Source organism: Hippoglossus hippoglossus, chromosome 22 (assembly GCF_009819705.1).
Source record: "Hippoglossus hippoglossus isolate fHipHip1 chromosome 22, fHipHip1.pri, whole genome shotgun sequence".
NCBI classification, from domain to species: domain Eukaryota; kingdom Metazoa; phylum Chordata; class Actinopteri; order Pleuronectiformes; family Pleuronectidae; genus Hippoglossus; species Hippoglossus hippoglossus.
In genome coordinates, this window is record NC_047172.1 from 7,467,843 (window position 1) to 7,488,769 (window position 20,927).

Here is a 20,927-nt window from a genome sequence, read left to right on the forward strand (position 1 = left end):
TTAATCGCGGTATCCTGACGAATGGAAGTGGTGTAGACATCCGTTTCTGCAGAGCTCATTTGCCTTTTGTCCTTCATGGTTATAGCTAAGTCAGGTCAACAGACAGTGGGTGAGTGTCCAGTCCCAGCTCCACCCAATGCGTCACTGTCATTGCTGTCTGCGAAACTATGCAGGATGTGAAACAGTATTCTTTGATCGGCGCGCGAGAGGTTATTTTCAGCCTGACAGCCAGGCTGTTCACATTCGGTTTAAGGTGTAGAGTAATGAGCAGTGTCTGTTTGACGCAATAGTTAGGAAAGAGATGAATCCCTGTGATTAAAGGAACAATAGGTCATATCATTTCTTCATTGTGTGGTGTTATCACTTTTTAGATTGACAACATGTCGGTCTAAATTTGCCATCAAATGTCTTAACCTTGATTCCTCATCGACTGTTATGTGCTGGAGTGAAGTCAAAGAATGTTTGGCAGGTGAAATGCATGAAGTAAGACCATTATTTAGACCAAAAATATAACTTGAGCTGCATCTATATAACAATACTTTTTTTTGGCTATGATAGGTATTTTTAAAGAGTTTTTGTATGCAAATGTGTCTGTATTCATCTAGTTAAAAAGATTTATGCAACAATCTATTGGAGAATTGGGATTGTACAGTTATGCTGTATTTAGTTTTTCTGCCTTTTCTTGTACTTGCACTGGGGCTGTTCTGCATCATATTGAGGAGCTCAATCGTTCCCTTGTCCATCTGGATCAGCACCAAATTCTGATTTAACCTGCGTCACTGTGTTGGATGACAGGAGTTTAGGTTACAAGATGAATGCTTCTCATTCCACATCGAAGTGAACTGAAAACATACCAGTTCCTGTTGCAAGGGTTTTCATGTCCCTTACATGAGGTGCAATGTAAGCCCTGTCATTTTAAGGGGGATGGAATATCCCACAGAGATGATTAATGTTTTCATTAGTTCAAGAAATTATAAAAAAAAACTTTTGAGGTGGTTGGCTACGTGAAGTGAAGACACGATGCCACTCATGAGAGTTGCTCCTGCAGCCCTTTGCAGATCTGCTGTTTCAAACAAGCGAGCTCAACAGATCTCATCTGACCTGACTGCTGACAGGCCGGCCTTGCTGTTCTTGGCAGCGGCTAGTGGCCGGCAAGCTGACTGTCTCCAGAGACGGCTCCTGTCCCTTAGCACTATCCTTTTACAAAGCCTCAGATGCCTGAAATCCATACTTCCCCTCTCTGATGACGACCTGGAAATTAATGCAGGAAAAAAGACCCCCCCCTCCTTTTCATGGCTGTTTCATGCAGGCTGTCAGGACTGTGTTGAGATCAAAGATGGCTGCTGGATGTAACGGTATCTGTTCTCTCAGTCTTTAGGTATCACTTGCCGCAGCTGGTGCCCTTTGAAGAGCTTTTTTGAATGACTAGAATAATAGATTTTTCCTTTTCTTGGTGTTGTGCATTTTCCGTATTTTGTTTCATATTCCGTTTCACAATGCTGCGTCTGTTCTCTGGGCTGTTCTGCACTTTCAGCCTTCACAGTGTAATATATCTCAGACATTCTCTATTTGCACCAGTCGTCCTCTCACTCAGTTCATTAAAATGCTCAGTGTTTCTTTGGTATATTCCGACCAAAGCGCCTCAGTTATCTCACTTTGACAGGTTTCCTCTTGTTTCTGCCTCCTTGTCATGTTCCTGCTCCGCAACAAGCAAGTTGTAGTAGGTGAATCCGTCCGTCCCCCCCCCCCCCTGTCAGCTTCGTAGCTCACTATCGGTTTGCCTTATCTTTTGTTTCTCGGTCATATGTTTCAAAAACAACCTCAAGACAAAAAAAGACCATGGATCAATAAGACATATGGATAATCACGGTCCAGATTCTGGGAACTGTGGTTGTTGTTAGATGAATTGATTCGTCTGACCCCCCTGACAGAGGTGTCCGTTTATAATGATGCCACATTCCTTTTAGCTGTGGTGGACAGACATCAGATCTTCTTTATGTCAAATCATTTTGTTTGTTTTCCTAGCGTTATTTTGTACAAAAGCAGCGATTTTCCAGTTACATACGAAGTTAAAGTCAGTTCTGTTGAGCCTGTGGTCCAATGCTTTAACATGTTTTTCTGTGTGTTCAGGCCCTGCTTCCCACCAGGCGTTGGTTTAACACAGTGTTAGACGACTCCCACTTGGTGGTCAGCTGCCACCTGTCCAGCCTCACCAAGAGAGAGAAGGACGGACATCTCTTCTGCCAGGTACAACACACACAGATGTCAGATGTATTCATGTATGTGTGGAAATGATTGTGTGATTATTGAGATGAAAATCACTCGTTTTCATTTGTAGTAGTAACTCATGCTGTTGTTTGATCTTGGTAGTTGTTGGACATGCTGAAGTTCTACACAGGCTTCGAGATCAGTGACCAGACAGGAAACGCTCTGACGCAGAAAGAGATGACTACACTTCACTATGACAAAATCACCTCTCTACAGGTACAGATGTGTAAAAGGGCAAAGACAGACATGCAACTTGCTCCCATGCTTGCTTTGTCCCCCTCAGGTTTTTTTTGTGTATTTCTCACTGACATCTTTGGTGTGTTTTTTAGTTGCGATGTTTTATTTATACATTTATAGTTGAGTGATGGCTCTAGCCTCTCAATTAGAGCCTGAGCCTTGGTTGGCAAATAACATCCACCAATATGATTATTTCGCAGACATTTCGATATTTATGTAAATGTTGACCGATATGCATGTGTGATCTGTAGCAATTTTCAGTTATATATCCTTGTAGAAAGCACAATAACCTTTTCTTTATCATTTTAAAGTTGCCTATCCTGGTCTTGTAGTGTAAGTAATGTTTATTTTAAATTTATGTTCGCTCTTTGTGTTCTGTTTTCCAGAGGGCAGCGTTTGCTCATTTCCCAGAGTTGCAGGACTTTGCTCTGTCGAATGTTGCAGCTGTAGACACTCGCGATTCCTTGACCAAACACTTTGGGCATCTCAGGTAAAGCAAAACTTCCAAAGTGAATCGTTAAATGAACTTGCAGTTTTTATCGGTGCACAGATGGAGGGAGGTGGTGGGAGGTTATGCATGATTGGACTGAGTAAGATTACAGTGAACTGTTACTAATATAACTGCTTTAGTGTTGTTTCAGTCGACAGAACATTTTCCTGATGTGCACATGTACTTTGTACTTACTTAGAGGTGATTCATAGTTGTTTTGCTTTATATCTGCCTCTTGTACAAATACTTTATACAGGACCCTTGGTGTTCTGTATGGTTTTAACAGAAAATACCTTAATTTCATGTCCTTAGCTAAACGAGTGTAATAGAAACAAACCCTGCAGCAAACAAGTACAGATGGAGATTTCCTTATCTGGCCCATGACTTTTAACAGTTCTTTGGACCACTAATACTTGTAAGCCTTAGATATGCACACTTATACCCATCTTGGTCCTATATTGCATTAAAGCATCAGCACCACCGTTGCTGCCTGACTTCCCTGCTAAATGGCAGCTAGTGAGCCCTTGAACAGGCAGCTGGTACCAGCCAGAGAGAGAGGCACGCCTCATTAATTTAATCGATTTGCAGTGGCTTGAGAATAAACTCTTTGAACAGCTGTGTTTGTCAGATCATATTAGCTGGCCAAAGAGCCAAAAAGCACCCTCGCTTTTATGCACTAGCCCGTGTGTTGTTTTTCTAACTGGTACACGTGCGGGAAGGAGAAAAGACATTGATTTATTGGTAATTTGTAATTACGTGAGGGTTTCTAACCCTTCTTGGCATTTGATATCATAATAAATGTTTTTATTACTGACACAAGCTTTTAAAAGGTCTATAAGCCTTCATGTTTTGGCTCTACAACACACACTTTAAGTGAGTTACTGATTAGTTGATTGTTTGCACGGTAAGTGATGTCTCTATTTGCTCTGAGGTGCAATGTTGGAACAACACAAATTTCCTCTTTGCAGTTGACATTTCCATATCTTATCGTCTCTATTTAACTTCTGCAGTGGATTATAAATGCTTAAACCCTAAGTTTCTTTGAGTCAGGCAGGTGGTTATGAGCCGATCTGAATCCGGTAAAGACTTAGCCGAACCATTTCATGCATTTCTGGAAGCTCCGCTCTTTTCCCCCAGAATAAGGGTTTTGAATGTAGCAGGAGGTGCATTGTTCCCTTCTCCACAACTGTCACCAAAGAAGCTCCTGGGTAACTCCAAATATGCCAATCAGATTTAACAAGGCACTTTTCATCCAAACAACTCATGCTAATGCCAGTTTATTCCAGATGCGCTACCCGTGGGCTTAGCTCGCAGTCACCCGCGCTCTGAATTTATCCGCTAAGTCCCCCAAACACACAAACGCAGCATTACTGCATAGCCTGCCCACACATTTACTAGCCCATTCTCCCACATATACACAGACAGACACACACATACATACACAGATGCTTCTTCTGGTTACGTAAAACACGTTGAGTGTCATTTCAGGTCAAAGATGAATGAGCACCTGATTAAAGCATCGCTTTGTGAAAGGCTAGAAATGGATGAAGGAGTCGTCCCTTCTGGAAATGTTGGAATAATTGGTGTAATTTGTTTGGTGAATTAGTTGTTGAGCAGGGTCCTGTCACTGAAAAGGGTATTTTTAGTCCATCACCTTCACTTTTCATTGAATCCTGTTCTCAGGGTTTCATCAGACAAAGGAAAGAAAACAGAATAAGGGTGGAAGCAGTTTCATTTTCAGCAGATTACTTTGCCAGAAAAGCCATTTATCATATTTATCTGTTGAATGTAAAACGAGGCTTGTAGTTGACTTAAAAGCGCCCTTAACTTACTCGGTAATATCAGTTGTGCCAAAAACACACACACCTCACCTAAAATGACATCTCAAAACTTAACAAGGGTCTAGACATCCCTCAGGTTGTAGAGTGAACTTACTGTTGGACCACTTACTGTTTTGTCCACATCCTTACCTTACCCTGCCCGTGGCTCAGCTGTCAGTCATGACCTGGTCCAGTCATCTCTATTACTCAGAGTGAGCTGTTGTGCTGCTGCTATTTTGTTGCTAAGGGAAGGAATGTCCACATGACCGATGCCAGGTCATCCACTGGGCCACCAAACTGCAACATTGGCAGAATTGCCACCCCATTGGCCGAGCATGGCCTCGCAACTCGCAGAATGCATGCAGATACACGGATATGGCCGGTCAGTGCCACGTGTGGCTGTCCGGGCCTGTCACAATGTGTCCAGGGCCTGTCCTTCGCTGTGTACCAGACCCTGCCTGTGTCACAGTGTGTCAGCCTGATTAACACAGGTCTGTATGCAGAAAGCCACGCCTCGGCCTTTCGAGACGGAGATGGGCTTTGATTTTCATAATCCTGTCGCATCAGTGCGGCTCGGCCCCTTAACACACACGCTGACAGGGCAGGAGTGCAGAGTCGGAGCAAACAGGAGAATTGCTTTGTGCCACAGAGCTAACAAGCACAAAGAATTTGATAAGGCTGTGCATTTTCACTCGTGTAGAGTTGTTGCTGTCATCACAGTTTAAATAAATCTCCCTCAGATGGCAAAGTGTTGCCCAAAGTATATAAATATATTTATAATAATATTAATGTTTTTATTATCATTTTGTAATGTTGGTAGACATCAGATTGTCACGTATCATGTTGTTATCTTGACCTTCACCGTTTCAGTCATTACCAATTCATTCTCACTGGATACCAATTGCTTAATTATCATCCCTGAGAAGAGAGTGTTAACTGAATTTTTAATATGCAAATGTTATTTATCGAGCCGACTTGTTTATCTCATCTCTCTCCGCAGCCCCAACACGCTCCACCAGGTGGCCTCGTACTTATGTCTGCTGCCAGAGCTGCCTGAAGGGCAAAGCACCACCTATGAGAAGGAGGTTCTTCTTGAGCTGCTGGTTAGTGGCTTTTATTATATTGTCTATGCATATTTGAGAACTCCCAAGCCATAGTGGCAAAGATGTGTCTTTTTGTGTTCTGTTGCATTTTGGAACAGTCAAATCTATAACTTGGTATGTGTCTTTCAAACAAGGCAAATTATATGTGAGGCCTCACAGCAAAATATATTGTTTTATTTATACAGTTTCTTGATGGGGAAAAAATGGGGCATAAGTCACTGGTCTAGTCCCGGTCTTGTTGTTTTTCTGTAAATAAATATAATGTATAATAAAAGTAAAATATGCATCCCAGGCAACCTTTAATGCCTCAGACCTTTTAAACTGCCCATACAGAGATTGTTTAGTTAAGCAAGGGAATGAAGCATGACCTCATTTACAGTGCTTGTCAACCATCCATATAAAAGATGTAGCGTCGGTACTGGTGCACCCTTTCAAACACTGTTGGTGAACAGTTATTCTTCAGAACAATAACCGGCCAGTCTGACGCTACAGCATAATAGCTTTTGTGTTTCTCGTTTTAGAGTCATTAATTAAAGATGTTGACCTTGGAATACATATAGTATCCCCTCTTGGCTGGCTGGCCCTCTTGAATTTGCCTTCTAATCCAATTACTGCTCTATGTGGCTATTTGTGTGACGTAGGGTAAATTGAAGACAGTGCTGATGAGATAAAGAGCTTGTTTTATAAGTATCTTTCGCAAGGTGGTCTCTGTTTCCCCATCCCTCGCTCTCCCAATTTTCCTTTTTAAAAACCCCTCCAGGAATCATCTGGATCCTTGTCCCATTACTCTCCCCTAATACACACTTATACATGTGGTGTAGACCTCTTCATCAGAGTGGCTGTTTTTAAGGCCGCCCTGCAGTTACCCACTCAGACCCTCCCCACGTCCTCTTTGAGAACCGATGGAGAAGAGCAGTTTCTTAATCATCTGATTAGATTGTTGTTGAAGACAATGTCAGGGGACACATATTTGTGCGCCTAAGGTTGCCCCCAACAACCAACATCTCTGACCAGGTGGGGTTAAGGGGAACGGGCCACGAGACCAGAACTGTGCCACACAAAAGCAAAACAATGATGCACACTGCAGAGAACGTGGTCATAAATATGCTGAGGGAGGGATGAACCGCTCTCTGAGAAGTAGAGCTGCTTTTACACCAGCGCCAGGGTTCGGGCCATTTAGGCTTTTATTTTTTTTATTTTTTCTCTGGTGTAACAGATGAGCTGGTTTGTATTCAGCAGCAGATTCCCCCCCCCCCCCCTTGACGAAGTGAATAATTCATTTAATGTGTCTTTTTCCAGAAGAGTAAAGGCACAATGGAAAAGATAGTTGTGTGCACAACCACAAAATCTCAGAGGAGTGGGTGCTGAGGTCCAAGACTAATGTAATAAAGGAGAAAGATACTTGCGCACCAGAGTAAAAGCTTTTCCTCTTATCAGCAATGTTCTACAAAACAATTTCAATTAGATGTCCCTATAAAAGAAAATGCTAAATTAATGTGTATGTAACAAAATTACCAGTGACTTCATTACTGTTATATAAATTGTTTATTTATATGTTGAATCACAGATCTAATCACAATACCTGAAGAGATCCTGTTGCTTTTGACTTATTACTTGTTCATATCCTCTGACACAGCTGCCAGTCCTTCTAAATATAAACACATAAACCAACGTGGATTGCTGATATGTCGGAATACACTTAATATCTCGCCTTTAAAGGGGCCTTTACATTTTGGCCCATTTTGAAACATTTTAGCAACATTGATCCACTGACGTTTAGCAGAGGAACTACACTGAGGGGAATACAAGTGACAAAAGCTTCAGTTAAACCAGCTCAACATGTGTGAGATGAAACTAATGTTTTGAGTGACCGGATTTTGAGAAAATTTTTTTTTTTAAATTCTAGTAAGGGATAAAAGACATGAAACAGCGAGACAAATGAGGAACACGTGTTCATTAACCCAATTTCTCTGTGTGTGGCTTTGTCCTCTCTCTCTCTCTCTCTCTCTCTCTCTCTCTCTCTCTCTCTCTCTCTCTCTCTCTCTCTCTCTCGCGCCTTACACACACAGGTATCGCGTCACGAGCGCAGAATCTCTCAGATTGAGCAACTCAACCAGATGCCCCTGTATCCAACAGAGAAGATAATCTGGGATGAGAACATCGTCCCGACAGAGTACTACTCGGGCGAAGGTGGGCATTGTGACTGTGTTTGCATGTCTGTGTCTGTGAATGGTTAATATGCACTTCAAATAATTTCAGTGTCTAGTCAGTCCCTTATTGTCACAAGCGTACGCCCACACCTTGTTGTGTCTAATCCTTGGGGCACTCGACGGAGTGAAGTGGCAACCCTCTCTCAGGGAATCCTCTTTAGTTGGCAAGGACACCCTCAGAAACTCACACACTATTAGTGATTCAAGCTGCGTCCGTCATTTACTGCAATATGTAAATGTGCTATTGTCTGCAAAAAAAACCCTAGTCGTTATAACAAAGGTAGCTACATAAAACTGGACATTCAACCTCTTTGTAATTTGATATAAAAAGACATCTTTTGATTGACTTACTTCAAGTTTGTGTTATTACTCATGCATTTTTTTTTCAATCTGGGTGTCTTTTTATCTGTCCTTTTTCTCAGGCTGCCTGGCGCTGCCTAAACTGAATCTCCAGTTCCTGACGCTCCATGACTACCTGTTGAGGAACTTCAACCTCTTTCGTCTGGAGTCCACCTATGAGATCAGACAGGACATAGAGGATGTGGTGTGGCGTATGAAACCATGGTGAGATGTCCTCAATTCTCCAAAGCCACAGGAAACGTGGATGGTTTAAATGTTTTCATTTGTTAAAGTCGCATTAACCGTACTGCTCTATAAAAACATAAAGTTTTGAAGAAGACATTGGCCAAAAAGCTCTTCCTTAGCTCAGGCTTGAAGAATCTAGATTTGTGCAGTGAAATCCCTGGGTGACACTCAAAGACTGTGATAAAAGGCTCATACAGGTTCTGAGTTTGAAATAATATTGTTGTACACACACTTATAAGCATGACTTGTTTTTTTTCTCCCTAAGTAGAACACATTTCTACCATTAGCTCGGCTACAGCACACTTCTTATCCTCCGTCTTCTTCTCAAACTGTGGCATGATAATATTTTATTAAAAGACATTGACATTTAGAGCGACACATTTGGAAACCCACTGCTTAACATAATAAGTGCTCCCATTATGTCAAGTGATGTGGCAACTTGCCTGTTTGTTGCTGCTGCAAAAGTAAATAAATAAAGCTGTCCTAAATCCACCTTGTTTCCAGTCTTGACAGCCCACAGTACTTGTCTGACGTTCCTGTTGTGTCTGTTCCCCTACGCAGGCAATCAGAGTACGGTGGAGCGGTGTTCGGCGGCTGGGCCAGGATGGCTCAGACAATCACCGCTTTCTCCATAGTGGAGGTTGCCAAGCCCAACATTGGGGAGAGCTGGCCTGCTCGCGTTCGAGCCGATGTCACTGTTAACCTCAATGTGCAGGATCATATCAAGCATGAGTGGGAAGGTAATAAAATACGTCTTTATCATGAGGAAAAATATATTTTGTATTTATCACTTTATATTTGATTCGTCTGCTATGTTATTACACATATATACATACAAACATTATTACCCTTTACTTATTGCACTGCCACACCTCTACTTTTCTTATTTCCTTCTAGAAAGTGGTTTATAACCTCTATATAGTTTCCCTTTACCCCTCTGTCCCATCACACTGGACCTTGACCAATGACCCCTGCCTACCTGATGTTTCTGTGAAGACATGCCATTTCTTAGTAGCCTCCGCCATTAAGCGTCTTTGTTTTATTCCCTGATCTTTCATCCATGTGTGTTTGATAGGGGCGCTGTAGATAATGTTAACAGGCGCATGTCAACAGTGAAAGACATTGATTCACTGGGGACATAGAAGGCACAATGAAGCCTTCAGCGGGGGCTGTCCACTATCGCTCGCCAGAGAAAGATAAGGGACTAGGTTCACATGCCAATTTTCTCAGTGGGGAAATGCTATAGAAGTATTAAATTGGTGTAAAAAAAAAATAGAAAGTTTAATGTATCCCAAATTGATATCTCCACTTTCTTTATACCCATTTTTATGGTTTTACTTTCCTCTTTGTAATTCAGTGGATGTATAAGGTGTAACTTGCTCCTGTCCAGTAGCCCTCTCCCCATCGTATAATTAGAGCCTCATGTTTTAAAGATCAGGCGAATGCTGACGGAGCGGTTTCAAACTTCTCCACTCTACTACTCTTTTTATTTTTTTCACCAACACTCTATCACCTCTTTCTGTTTGTGTCCTTTTTATTCTCCTTAAAATTCTTTCTCTGCCTCTAAATCCCTGTTCTTTCAGTCGTTCTCTCTATCTAAGCGCTCTCTCCCCAAATCCTCTCTCCCCGTAGGCCTTCGGAAGCACGACGTTTGCTTTCTGGTCACGGTGCGGCCCAACCTGCCCTATGGCACACGCTTCGACCGGCGCCAGCCCTTTGTGGAGCAGACTGGCCTGGCGTATGTGAGAGGCTGCGAGGTGCAGGGCATGCTGGATGACAAGGGACGTGTCATTGAGGAAGGTATGCATATAGTACCCCCCCCACACACACACACACACACACACACACACACACACACACACACACACACACACACACACGACATCCATCCTCCCGTCAGACCTCCTACACACAATCATCCAGCGACTTGTCCCCTCGACAGGTTCAGGCTGCGGTTGTCATGGTAACGACCACAGTGAGACCTGACCTGGTCACATTAACATTCCATTAGCCCGAGGTCGACGACAACACCTGAGAGCTTTGGGCCTTGCCCCCTGCTTTATTTATTGGATTTAAGGAGAGATGTGCTTCTGTAAGACGACAATGAATGAATGAATACGCTTGTCCTGCAGAATACAGTAATGTGATATATAGCATACATTCACCTCTATCTCTGAGTTACTGCCAGCAGCAATGCATTCTAACATTAGAAACCTGAGTTGTGCGCGGCCTTATTTCCCCATTAAAAGCCTTAAAATCTGATGTAATCAAATATACTTAGAGAATCTGTTTCTGTGTATCCACACAGAAGGAATCCCCCTCTGACCAAATCCGAAATATCTGGTTATTCTTAGAAAGTGAAATATATTCATATAGTAACATGATCTCAATTTACCGTGTTGTGCTCTTCCCACAGCTCAAAGCTGCCCCTCTGAGTGGTTGGTTCTGAGTGGTTAGCCTGCAGCCGAGCTAGTCTAAGTGTTTGCCTTTCCCCTGTCGTAACATGTGTCCATGCACTGAAGCAGCCTTTCCCCCATCCCCTCTCATCTGTTTGGATTAAATATGCAGAGGGCAGGGATTTCTAAAAAGACATCCTGCCAGCCGGTGTCGGCTTGGGTAAACTTTCAGATCCCCAACAGGGATAAGTGGTACTCCAGCTGACTAGGTGGTGGGGGAGTAGGCACATAAATCACAGGGCGTCTTGTGAAGGTGTGGGGGGAGTGCAACCCCCGAGAGGTGCATTTTGAGACACTTGTGATTGAGTTGAACCATTGTACCATTGTATATTTACTTGCTATAAATTCACCTATTAATAACTGAGAGTTGGATACAATGGCACATAGTTGTTTTGACGGCTCACACGCAGACACGCATACACGGGCACAGACTTCAGAGGCCAAAGGATTGAGTTTCACTCTCCAGCTCTGTGCCCTGCAGCACCATACAAGAATCTATTTAGACATCTATGAAAGCTACACATGCTGCACTGCACAGACTCCCGATGGGAGTGAGTCTTAAGCCCGTAGCCTGTCAGTCAAGCGGCGGCTCCTGTTCCTGAGGAGTCACAGTTTTTATAGCACCAAATAACGAATTAAAACCAAACTTACGGGAAAAAATGAGCATTTGAACAAACATCAGTGTGATGAGAACTACTTCAAATGACAGAAACCATCTTTGAGAAAAATTTGTTTAGTATTGTTTGACTTTTTAGTTTGGTCCATGTCCTATCCACTAACATGGAGGAGGTGGGATAAATGACCTATACTGCAGCCATCCACCAGGTGGTGATCAGGATGCTTTGGCTCACTTTTGGGGAGCTGTCATTTCAGCCATCTTTATATACAGTCTATGGTCTAAAGCCATTTCTTTTTTTCAATTTTATTATCTGTATGAGTATTTATTTTGATAGTACACTGAGATTGTAAAAGTGTTTTAAAAATGTCCTATAAATTTCGACTTATTACTCCTATATTAATCACTTATCTAACCACTTATTGTTCCAGGACCTGAACCAAAGCCAAAGCTGCGAGGAGACGCCAGAACATTCCGTGTTTGGCTGGACGCCAACCAGTATCAGCAGGACGTGACCAGCAGTATTCAGAGTTCCACCGAAGACCCGTATGAGACTTTCAACATCATCATGAGACGCAAACCCAAGGAGAATAATTTCAAGGTTTGGACCCCGTTCTGAAGCGCACAGGTCACTCACCCGCAACACACAGTGTGTTTGAGTGCTTTATCTTCAGTCCTTGAGCTCTGGTCCGACCAACACCACCTCTTGAGTGATGTATGGCACATATTATACTCTCTCTGGAATTGTAGCTGTAAGGTTGGGGTCAGGGCAGCTCTGAGATTACCACCCACTCAAGCCCCCCCCCCCCCCCCTGCCGGTGATCCCAGTGGGAGACACTTCTCACTGGATGGTCATACATACTGACCTCCGTCTCACCCTTAAAGGTCCAGTGTGTAAGGTTTAGGTGAAAGGGATCTGTTGGCAGAAATTTAGTATTACTGTGCACTGTGCCCCATTAGAGCCCCATTGTGGTAGCAAGGCAACATTGTATTTTGTACCAGTATATTGTTGTTATGCTTTGGGTATCTTATATTGTCATTATAACATAGTGGAGCCTCAGCAGCGCCCTGCTTTTAAAGCTAGTTCACAAAAGGTAAATCTGCATTGCTATTTCTATCAAAGTTTTCAGCACGTCATAGAAGTTATCAGTGCTAATGTGTGAAACTTCTATTAAGAATTACACCTGTCGTGTGATGTTTTTTGCTTCGTTTTGCTCCAGTTCCTTAAGAATGAACATGCACAACTGCGCAAAACTCTTCTTTTCTATCCTTGTATTATATGTATTATATAATGAGCTTCTCATTACAGCTTTGTCAAATGAGCTTTGTCTTATTTCGTCAGAAGTTTTTGAAGCGCTCCTTTTTTTTTTTCTTCTTGAACTTGAAAAACACAGGAACTAATGGGTATTCAAGAAACATTCTCCTCCATCTTTGATGTGTGACACAGATAAAAGTAAACATGTTTCCTGACACTGTGTTTGATGCATACGGTATTAGACAGTTTGCGGCTCATTAAAATATAATTGACAGTCAGTCAAATTACCTGCTATCCCATCAGCCCACCACAAAGCTATTCTTATCCCACTAAACCTCCTCTTGTGGGATGGTTGTCTGTTGTCTGATTGTCTGCCTCGTTCAGTTTGATTTTTCTCCTTCAGGCTCTTGTTTTTATGGTTTTATATCTGACATATCTCTTTCTGTTTCAGGCAGTGCTAGAGACCATCAGAAACCTGATGAACACAGAGTGCGTCGTCCCAGACTGGCTTCACGACATCATTCTCGGCTATGGGGACCAAGGCAGTGCCCACTATTCCAAAATGCCTAATCAGATCTCTGCGTTGGACTTCAATGACACGTTTCTGTCTTTGGACCATTTACGTTCGTGTTTCCCCGGTAACACCATAAAGGTCACAGAAGAGAATCCTGACCTGCAAGTCCCCCCTTTCAGGTGAAAGTCAAACATTCAATTATAAATTGAAAGAGAGAAATAATACAGTGGACTAGATACAATTGATTCCACAATACTACATATTGTATTGTATGGTAAAATGTTGGTTTATGACCATAATACTATTTTCCATCCTTCTTTTGCTTTTTCAGAATCAAGTTTCCCATCTCGAACAACTCAGACAAAACCAAGAAGAGAAAGGCAGATGAAGAAGTGGAAGACAAAGAGGAAGACATGACCTTGCTCGTTGAGCCCTATGTCCCGCCCAACCGGGGTCCGTATCCCTACAACCAGCCCAAACGGTGAGAGGTCAAGGCAAAGTCACTGGTCCTCCCATTAACAACTGGTCCTGACTGTATCGATTTTGCTTGTCCATGTTTCTCTCCATAGTTTTTCTTCCAGTGTTTAATGTAGTGGTGCTTTTTTGGTTGTGGTTTTTGCCAACATTAATTGTTGCTTTATTATTCCTGTACTCATTAGAGCACCACAACATAATTACCCTTCATCAAAATTTAAGATTCATCTACTGGTGTTTAAGGATTTCCGGCTTACGCTTTGATATTTAAATCTTGATGGCATCAGCATGTCCACAGGGAGTTCCCGCTTAATGTACTTTCAAATAAGTTCAGAACAAAACTTGCAGCATTAAGCGCCTCTTAAAAATATTAAATACAGTTGAGTAAAAATGTGTTTATGTTGTCAAGAGCAAAAACTTCATTGAACTTCATTCAACTTTTTCTTTTTACAGGAACACAATTCAGTTCACTCCCACTCAGATCGAAGCCATTCGAGCTGGGATGCAGCCAGGACTCACCATGGTAAGGACGTGGTATTTAGGGTTTCATTGTATGATCTGCTCACACAAGTTTTAAGGTCGGATCGCAGATTTCCAAAGAAAACGACGACAAAGAGAGAAAAAAAGATGAACAGACTCCAAAAGTTATAATAATTTTGAATATTTGGCTTCAACGGAAAAAGTGAAGCCAAAAAATACATAAGTCCAGTCGTATAAAGGCATCATGCATAAGCTTGAGTGAGTGCCAATAGTGCAGGTTCATACTGCTCCAGCTTGACGAGAAAGCTTTGCAGACATTAATCTTAGTGATGAATAGCAAGGGAATTCCCTCAGCAGTAAATTTGACAACTCAATCTCCATCATTCATGTAGAGTGTTGACACATTTCCATGAAATCCTCACTGTAATTTTTGCCTTTCCAGTGAAATGTTCAACCCCGACATAAAATGCTATAGAATCTTAGCTTTGGATAAATCCAGTTCATACACACATCCAGAGTAATGTCATTCCAGCCAGCTACTGTATCTCCAGAGTTGGGTAGCTGACACTTTTTGGACATAAGTGCTACTCCGCTGTGGTGACTAGAAGCTGGCACTGAGCTCTGAGTTATTTATTGTTGCAGCTATCTGAGGTAAATAAGGCGACGAGGCTATCATCGGAGTCGTAAAACAACTCAACATGCAAAGCCTCCTCTGCTGCTCTCCTCGCTCCCTCTAGCCTCCCCTCTTGGCATGTGTCACAGTCATTAGCAGCCATAACAAACACACACTACCTCCCAGTCTGCAGAGCTTGGCTTTCATGTTGGGAAACCAAGGAGCTGATTATGTACTGATTTATGCAGGGGCATCTAATTGTACTTACTATTTTTAGCCCATATTACTCACCTGAGAGACCCACACTCAGACCAACCTGTTTCATGAATATTTATTCAATAAATTAGATGTTATTCCCCCAGTTAAATACATACAAGGCTTATTATTATGGTAACAGTGATGAAGAAACTAGAAATTAGATCGTAAGATGTATTTTTTTTTCTTCCTATAGCTTTTCTCCTTTTTCTGTAGCTCTCTTGTTTCTCCCCCATCTGTGCAGTCAACAGGACTGTCTTGTCATGCCAGGCAACACCACTCTGCACTGGGTTCGTCTGAGCGTGGCTAACGATGGGGCACTACCCTAGCCTGTTCTGACATGCCCATGGCCGAGCTGTCACAACCACTAGATTGTCTACAGGGGGGGAGCGCCTTTGCAGCGTAACCTAACTTCTGATTATGCTTCTCTTCTCCTCCTCTTCCTTTCCATCCATTCTGCTCCTCCAGGTTGTAGGACCACCAGGTACCGGAAAGACGGATGTTGCCGTTCAGATCATCTCAAACCTCTATCACAACTTCCCAGAGCAGAGGACCCTCATAGTCACACATTCAAATCAGGTTAACCCTACACACACAGCACTTATGCACTAAAACCAAGCTCTGATCTCTGAAGAGTTTCCCTCTTTCACTCAACACTTTGTGTGAAGCTGTCGAGAGAATTTACAGTTTGTGCTCTGAACTGCCCATTAATCAGGCCGTAGTCATATTCAAACCTTGGAGGAAACATTTTTAATCTAAGCTCCCTCCTGCCCTGGACTTACCCCCCCCAGTATTTAATCATAAAGTAATCTGCTATTGTTTTACTTCAGTGAAAACTTGCCAGAGGGAAACCTATCCACATGAAGTATAGCTGGAAATAACGATAAAAAAAACTTTATTCTAGTGCAATAGTTCTCCTTAACATTTATAGTTCTTATACATTCGTATATTATTTGTGGCAAGGCAATGACATTTTGTCTATAAAGCAGCTTTCATACACAGAGGTAGATTCAAGGTGCTTAAAAAACACATTACAACACTAATAACAAGATCAAAACAGATTCATATGCACTAGCATTGTTGACATAATAATAAACACACATTGAAGAAAGGGTTTTCCTTGTTTGATCATGTTTACTTGTTACCATGGTTCGTTCCACTCCAGGCTCTGAACCAGCTGTTCGAAAAGATCATGGCTCTAGACATCGATGAGCGTCACCTCCTGCGTCTGGGCCACGGAGAGGAGGAGCTGGAGACGGAGAAAGACTTCAGCAGGTGAGACAGCATGGGCCAGTTGGCAAGAGTACACACACACACACATACCCAGGCACATGCAGCCAAACAAACAGAAATACACATGCATGAATCAAGACAACTTGAATTATCACATGCATGTGTGAAAGTGCATTCAATAAATTGTTGTATGCACAATGCAAATTTCACAGTTTGATCACAGCCGACAATACACACACCCCCACACACACCCACAAACACACCCACAAACACACCCCCACACGTGTATTAACACAGACCAGCTGCCCACATACATAATTAGTGTGAGCCAACACAGTGACAGGGCTACTCGATACTTCTATATGCCAGGCCAGGAACTTGGTTTATCTTCATTAGGCATCATTGGCCTCTCAGGCCTTTCTACCAGTGTAAGGGATCTTTCCCCACTGCCCTGCACTCACAGAGAAATTGAGATGTAGATTTACCACATGTATGTATAGAAAATCTGAAGAACCCAAGACTGTTTCCAGGGCGCGCTACAAGTCATAGATAATGACTCATTCTGGACATTCTGGAAACCTTTTCAGTAAACAGTCTTCCCCAGTTCTGAATAATTATTCTGGATCATTAAGAAAGTAGTAAGTACTAATGTTGTCATTTCCCAACCTCAGTGATACATGAAACCTAATAATTAATTTACAACATGGTGAAATAATAAAATGACTAAATACACAAATAAATGATTACATAGAAGATGTTCCTTTAATTTCAGATTTTTAAGACCATCAGTTGTTTATTTAATTCAGTTCAGGAAGGAACCTTAAATCTGCGATCAGAGATGTAACCTGACTGTGATTTAACTAAAGCAACATATGGATTTAATACTAGTTGTTTTAGAACATTTTTTGTCCCTAATTGGCAAATAAAACAGACAATTCTGCTACTCCTCATACTGCACTGGTGGCAGGGCACAGGACAAATAGCCTCAGACAAGAACCACTAGAGTCCTGTTAAGGAAGCTCCACCAGCTCTCTCGCCCAAGTCTTTTTGTGTCTCTCTGTGTGTGAGTGTGAGAGATGCCTTGAAGGATAGTGACTCAGTCTTCACTACTGCTTCATAGTGAGATTGGCAAAGAGAAGGTGGGGACAGTGCACTTTAACCACTCATGACAGACTCGAGAAAAAGAGATTATCTCACGATACCCCAAACATTTACAGTTCTACATGACTGCCACTATATTTACCACCGTTGTTAGATGAATCAGCCAGAGCCGTCAATTTTTTTAACAGCAATTTTTTAACCTTGGTTCAAATAAAGCTCGTTGTTATTGAATATTATTCAGCTTTTACGTTGGGTCTATTTAAAGTTCCCTTATAGCCGACATCCTTAATTACCACCTCATCCATCTGTGGCTCTGCGCAAATTACACCCTATATCTCTTAGCAACACTTGCAGAGGAGGGAGGGAGGAAGGGAGGGTTTAAGTGCATGTCTCATCTGCTATATGCTGCTCAGTGCCAGTGTAACAACTTCAGAATCAAGAGCGCTGAATGGGAGCTTGGGTCTGCACAGGGGGGGAAAGCAGTCTGTTGCATTCTTAAATAATGCAGCAACAGATATAAAAGAAAGAGCTTTGGCTAGCAACATTTAATATGTTCCCCGCCTGCCTGGCTGCCTCACAACAACATGCAGACTCTACACTCCTTCCACCCCACTGACACCGAGGAGCCAGAGAGTTTTAATTAACACTGTATATGAGATGAAAAATGGAAGGCAGTGCTCCTCCGAAAGCCGAACAAAAGGGAAAACTACGTTACTATCAATTAACAATGCCTCCCTGAATAACGTGATGAATTTTGTGCCTTTTTTTTAATGAGATTTTTAGAGCGGAACATAGAGGAGATCACATTTAAAATTAATTTGTTGACAGTCTCTATTTGTACCCTAGATTCATTAAAATCAGTATTGCCGTCCAGGTTCCAGCACAAATGCCGCAATGGTGTGCAAGTTTAACATTATTGGATTAAAAAAAACGACGTCGATAAATTCAAGTTGTTGTTCACACACACACATATCTATTTAGGGTCTCTGTCCCTGAGAGTAGCTGAATGCATTACAGGTCTGTCATCCTAAGAAGCAAGGTCACTCCCCCGTTTTCTTTTTTTCAGGCCAAACAGGCAGATCAGTGTGGTCGTCTTTGAGTCATCTGCTGACTGAGGATCTCTGCACCGGGTCTAAAAATAGAGCTCACCTCTAGTATTACCCTGCGACCCCTCCCACATCCTGTCTGTGTGCGCTGCTTGTTTCATTGCCACCTCCTAATTGCTCTCGAGCATTATTGTTTAGCTGCTCACAGACAGGGATGCATGAAAGAACCTAGATTAACCTTTAAGTAGGCATTGTCATCTTCAACCTGTAATCAAAGGCCATATTTACAATATATCTTACTCTGTGAAACCCTACATGTCCTCAGGTGACCAGAATGCGAGCACCCTCGCGCTCTGATTCAAAGGGCAGACACACAATACAGGCAACTACAACCAGATTTACTCAAAATCAAATCAACAATAACATGACAACCATCAGATTGATATCAACTCTGCTCTATTAATCAATTCATGGATGATAAACAATATGATGCCATGGTGGGAGGAGATCCAGACCAGGTTAAAGGCTGAATCTACATTTGGAGGATACGTTATATCAGTTGTTTGTCTGAGGTGTAAACCAGCATGTAGGTCGCTCTTAAACACCAATCTCTGCTGCTCCAGATGGTTGTGACTCTGTTTATACTCGTACAAAAGTGTTGAGAAAGTTGACTAACGATGCCGTGCTGTGCATCTCCAGATATGGCCGTGTAAACTATGTCCTGGCCAGAAGGCTGGAGCTCCTCCGGGAGGTGGGGAGGTTACAGGAGAGCCTGGACGTCCCGGGAGATGTTTCTTACACTTGTGAAACAGCTGGACACTTCTACCTCTACCAGGTAAGACTACAACAATGTGATTTTGTGTTTTTTTTTTTTTATGTGACGAGAATAAAAGATGCAAAATATGACTGCATAAAAAGATTTGCTGAACAAAGTCCTGATTGTTTTGTCAGCCTCTTCTCTAAGTATTACTACTTAGCCATTAAACATCTTTGAAATTTGTTTACAGATATTAATATTGACTTATGAATTACAGAGAAAGTTAGGAGGATGCAGGGGATATGTTGCTGAATGAATTAGAATAGATTTCTGCATTGTCTGCCCTGGTCCTCAGACATATTCATGCCAATCAAATCCGGACGATATTAAAGTTTGCATTCCCAACACTCACTCTCGCGTGGACTGCAAATACCTCGAAAGTCTCAACTCTGACTGTTTATTCCTGTCACCTAATTATCGCTGTCCTCTCGGGCTGCTGGGAAAAAAAATCTTCTGCAGACAGTTACTAACTTACATTCTCATGCTTCACTAGGAGGGTTTTAAAATAGACATCATAGACAGTTGTAACATAAGGAAGTGCAGGGTGTATCTCCAACCTTTTTTTTTCATTGTGATTGTTAAGGTTAGGCTAAGGAGGAAGGGAATGCATCATTGTGTGTGTGGTGTGTAATTGGTGTGTATGTCTCTGTATCTGAGGACATTTCAAAATAGGATTCTGAAGAAGGAACTACCACTGGGTCAGTTTAGTACTTTGATTAGTGTTTACATGTCAGAGTTGGTCATGATGATAGTGTCATGCAGTACGACCGTGAAAGATGTAGTCGTAAAACTTCATATTTGAATGATTGAGATCAAAATGAAAGCAGAGTTTAAGGCCAAGTTCAAAGATTGGTGTGTTCCAAGTACTCATGGTTACTCACTAGTAGTACTGAGTAGAATTAGCTGTAAAAACGGCTAAGTACTCTTAATAATTTAGGTATGTCTTCATAGTACTCATGGGTAAGAACGCATGTGTTGAAGAGCAGCTGGTGTGATCCTATCGCAAAATGGTCTTTAAGTCTTTAAGTGGTCTGTCTCTCGCACAAACCACTGTGGTTCCCTATTAATTTGATGTTGTTTCCCAACGCACACTTGATTTAAGCTCAGTATTTGTCTTAGCTCTGAACTCTGTCCATCAGTGTAGAGACATTTAAAGATGTGAATGTGATGGGGTTGTTAGTGGAGTGAATCCGTGATCTTGAGGGAGACTTTTCTGTCATCAAGCGATGAGAACAATGTATATGCACTGAAACCTTGTATGTCAAGGTTTTGATGGGGTCTTAATAGTCCGTACAGACAGATACTTAACACACAATTAAGCCGAGTCCTCCAGCAGACTCATTAATGTTATCCT

At 42.1% G+C, this 20,927-nt stretch overlaps 1 protein-coding gene across 4 annotated transcripts in view; it reads left to right on the forward strand.

The window, feature by feature from the left end:
* Positions 1 to 20,927, forward strand: part of aqr (aquarius intron-binding spliceosomal factor) — a 47,606-nt gene that overhangs the window by 4,795 nt on the left and 21,884 nt on the right. For all 4 annotated transcript variants that reach the window (XM_034577540.1, XM_034577538.1, XM_034577539.1 and 1 more), the window contains exons 12-26: positions 2,131 to 2,247; positions 2,371 to 2,484; positions 2,892 to 2,995; positions 5,816 to 5,918; positions 7,988 to 8,108; positions 8,551 to 8,692; positions 9,275 to 9,453; positions 10,346 to 10,513; positions 12,217 to 12,386; positions 13,492 to 13,733; positions 13,886 to 14,035; positions 14,482 to 14,551; positions 15,845 to 15,955; positions 16,542 to 16,651; positions 19,456 to 19,591. In XM_034577540.1, the coding sequence (XP_034433431.1) occupies positions 2,131 to 2,247; positions 2,371 to 2,484; positions 2,892 to 2,995; positions 5,816 to 5,918; positions 7,988 to 8,108; positions 8,551 to 8,692; positions 9,275 to 9,453; positions 10,346 to 10,513; positions 12,217 to 12,386; positions 13,492 to 13,733; positions 13,886 to 14,035; positions 14,482 to 14,551; positions 15,845 to 15,955; positions 16,542 to 16,651; positions 19,456 to 19,591 (2,037 nt within the window). The remainder of the gene's footprint in view (positions 1 to 2,130; positions 2,248 to 2,370; positions 2,485 to 2,891; positions 2,996 to 5,815; positions 5,919 to 7,987; positions 8,109 to 8,550; positions 8,693 to 9,274; positions 9,454 to 10,345; positions 10,514 to 12,216; positions 12,387 to 13,491; positions 13,734 to 13,885; positions 14,036 to 14,481; positions 14,552 to 15,844; positions 15,956 to 16,541; positions 16,652 to 19,455; positions 19,592 to 20,927) is intronic.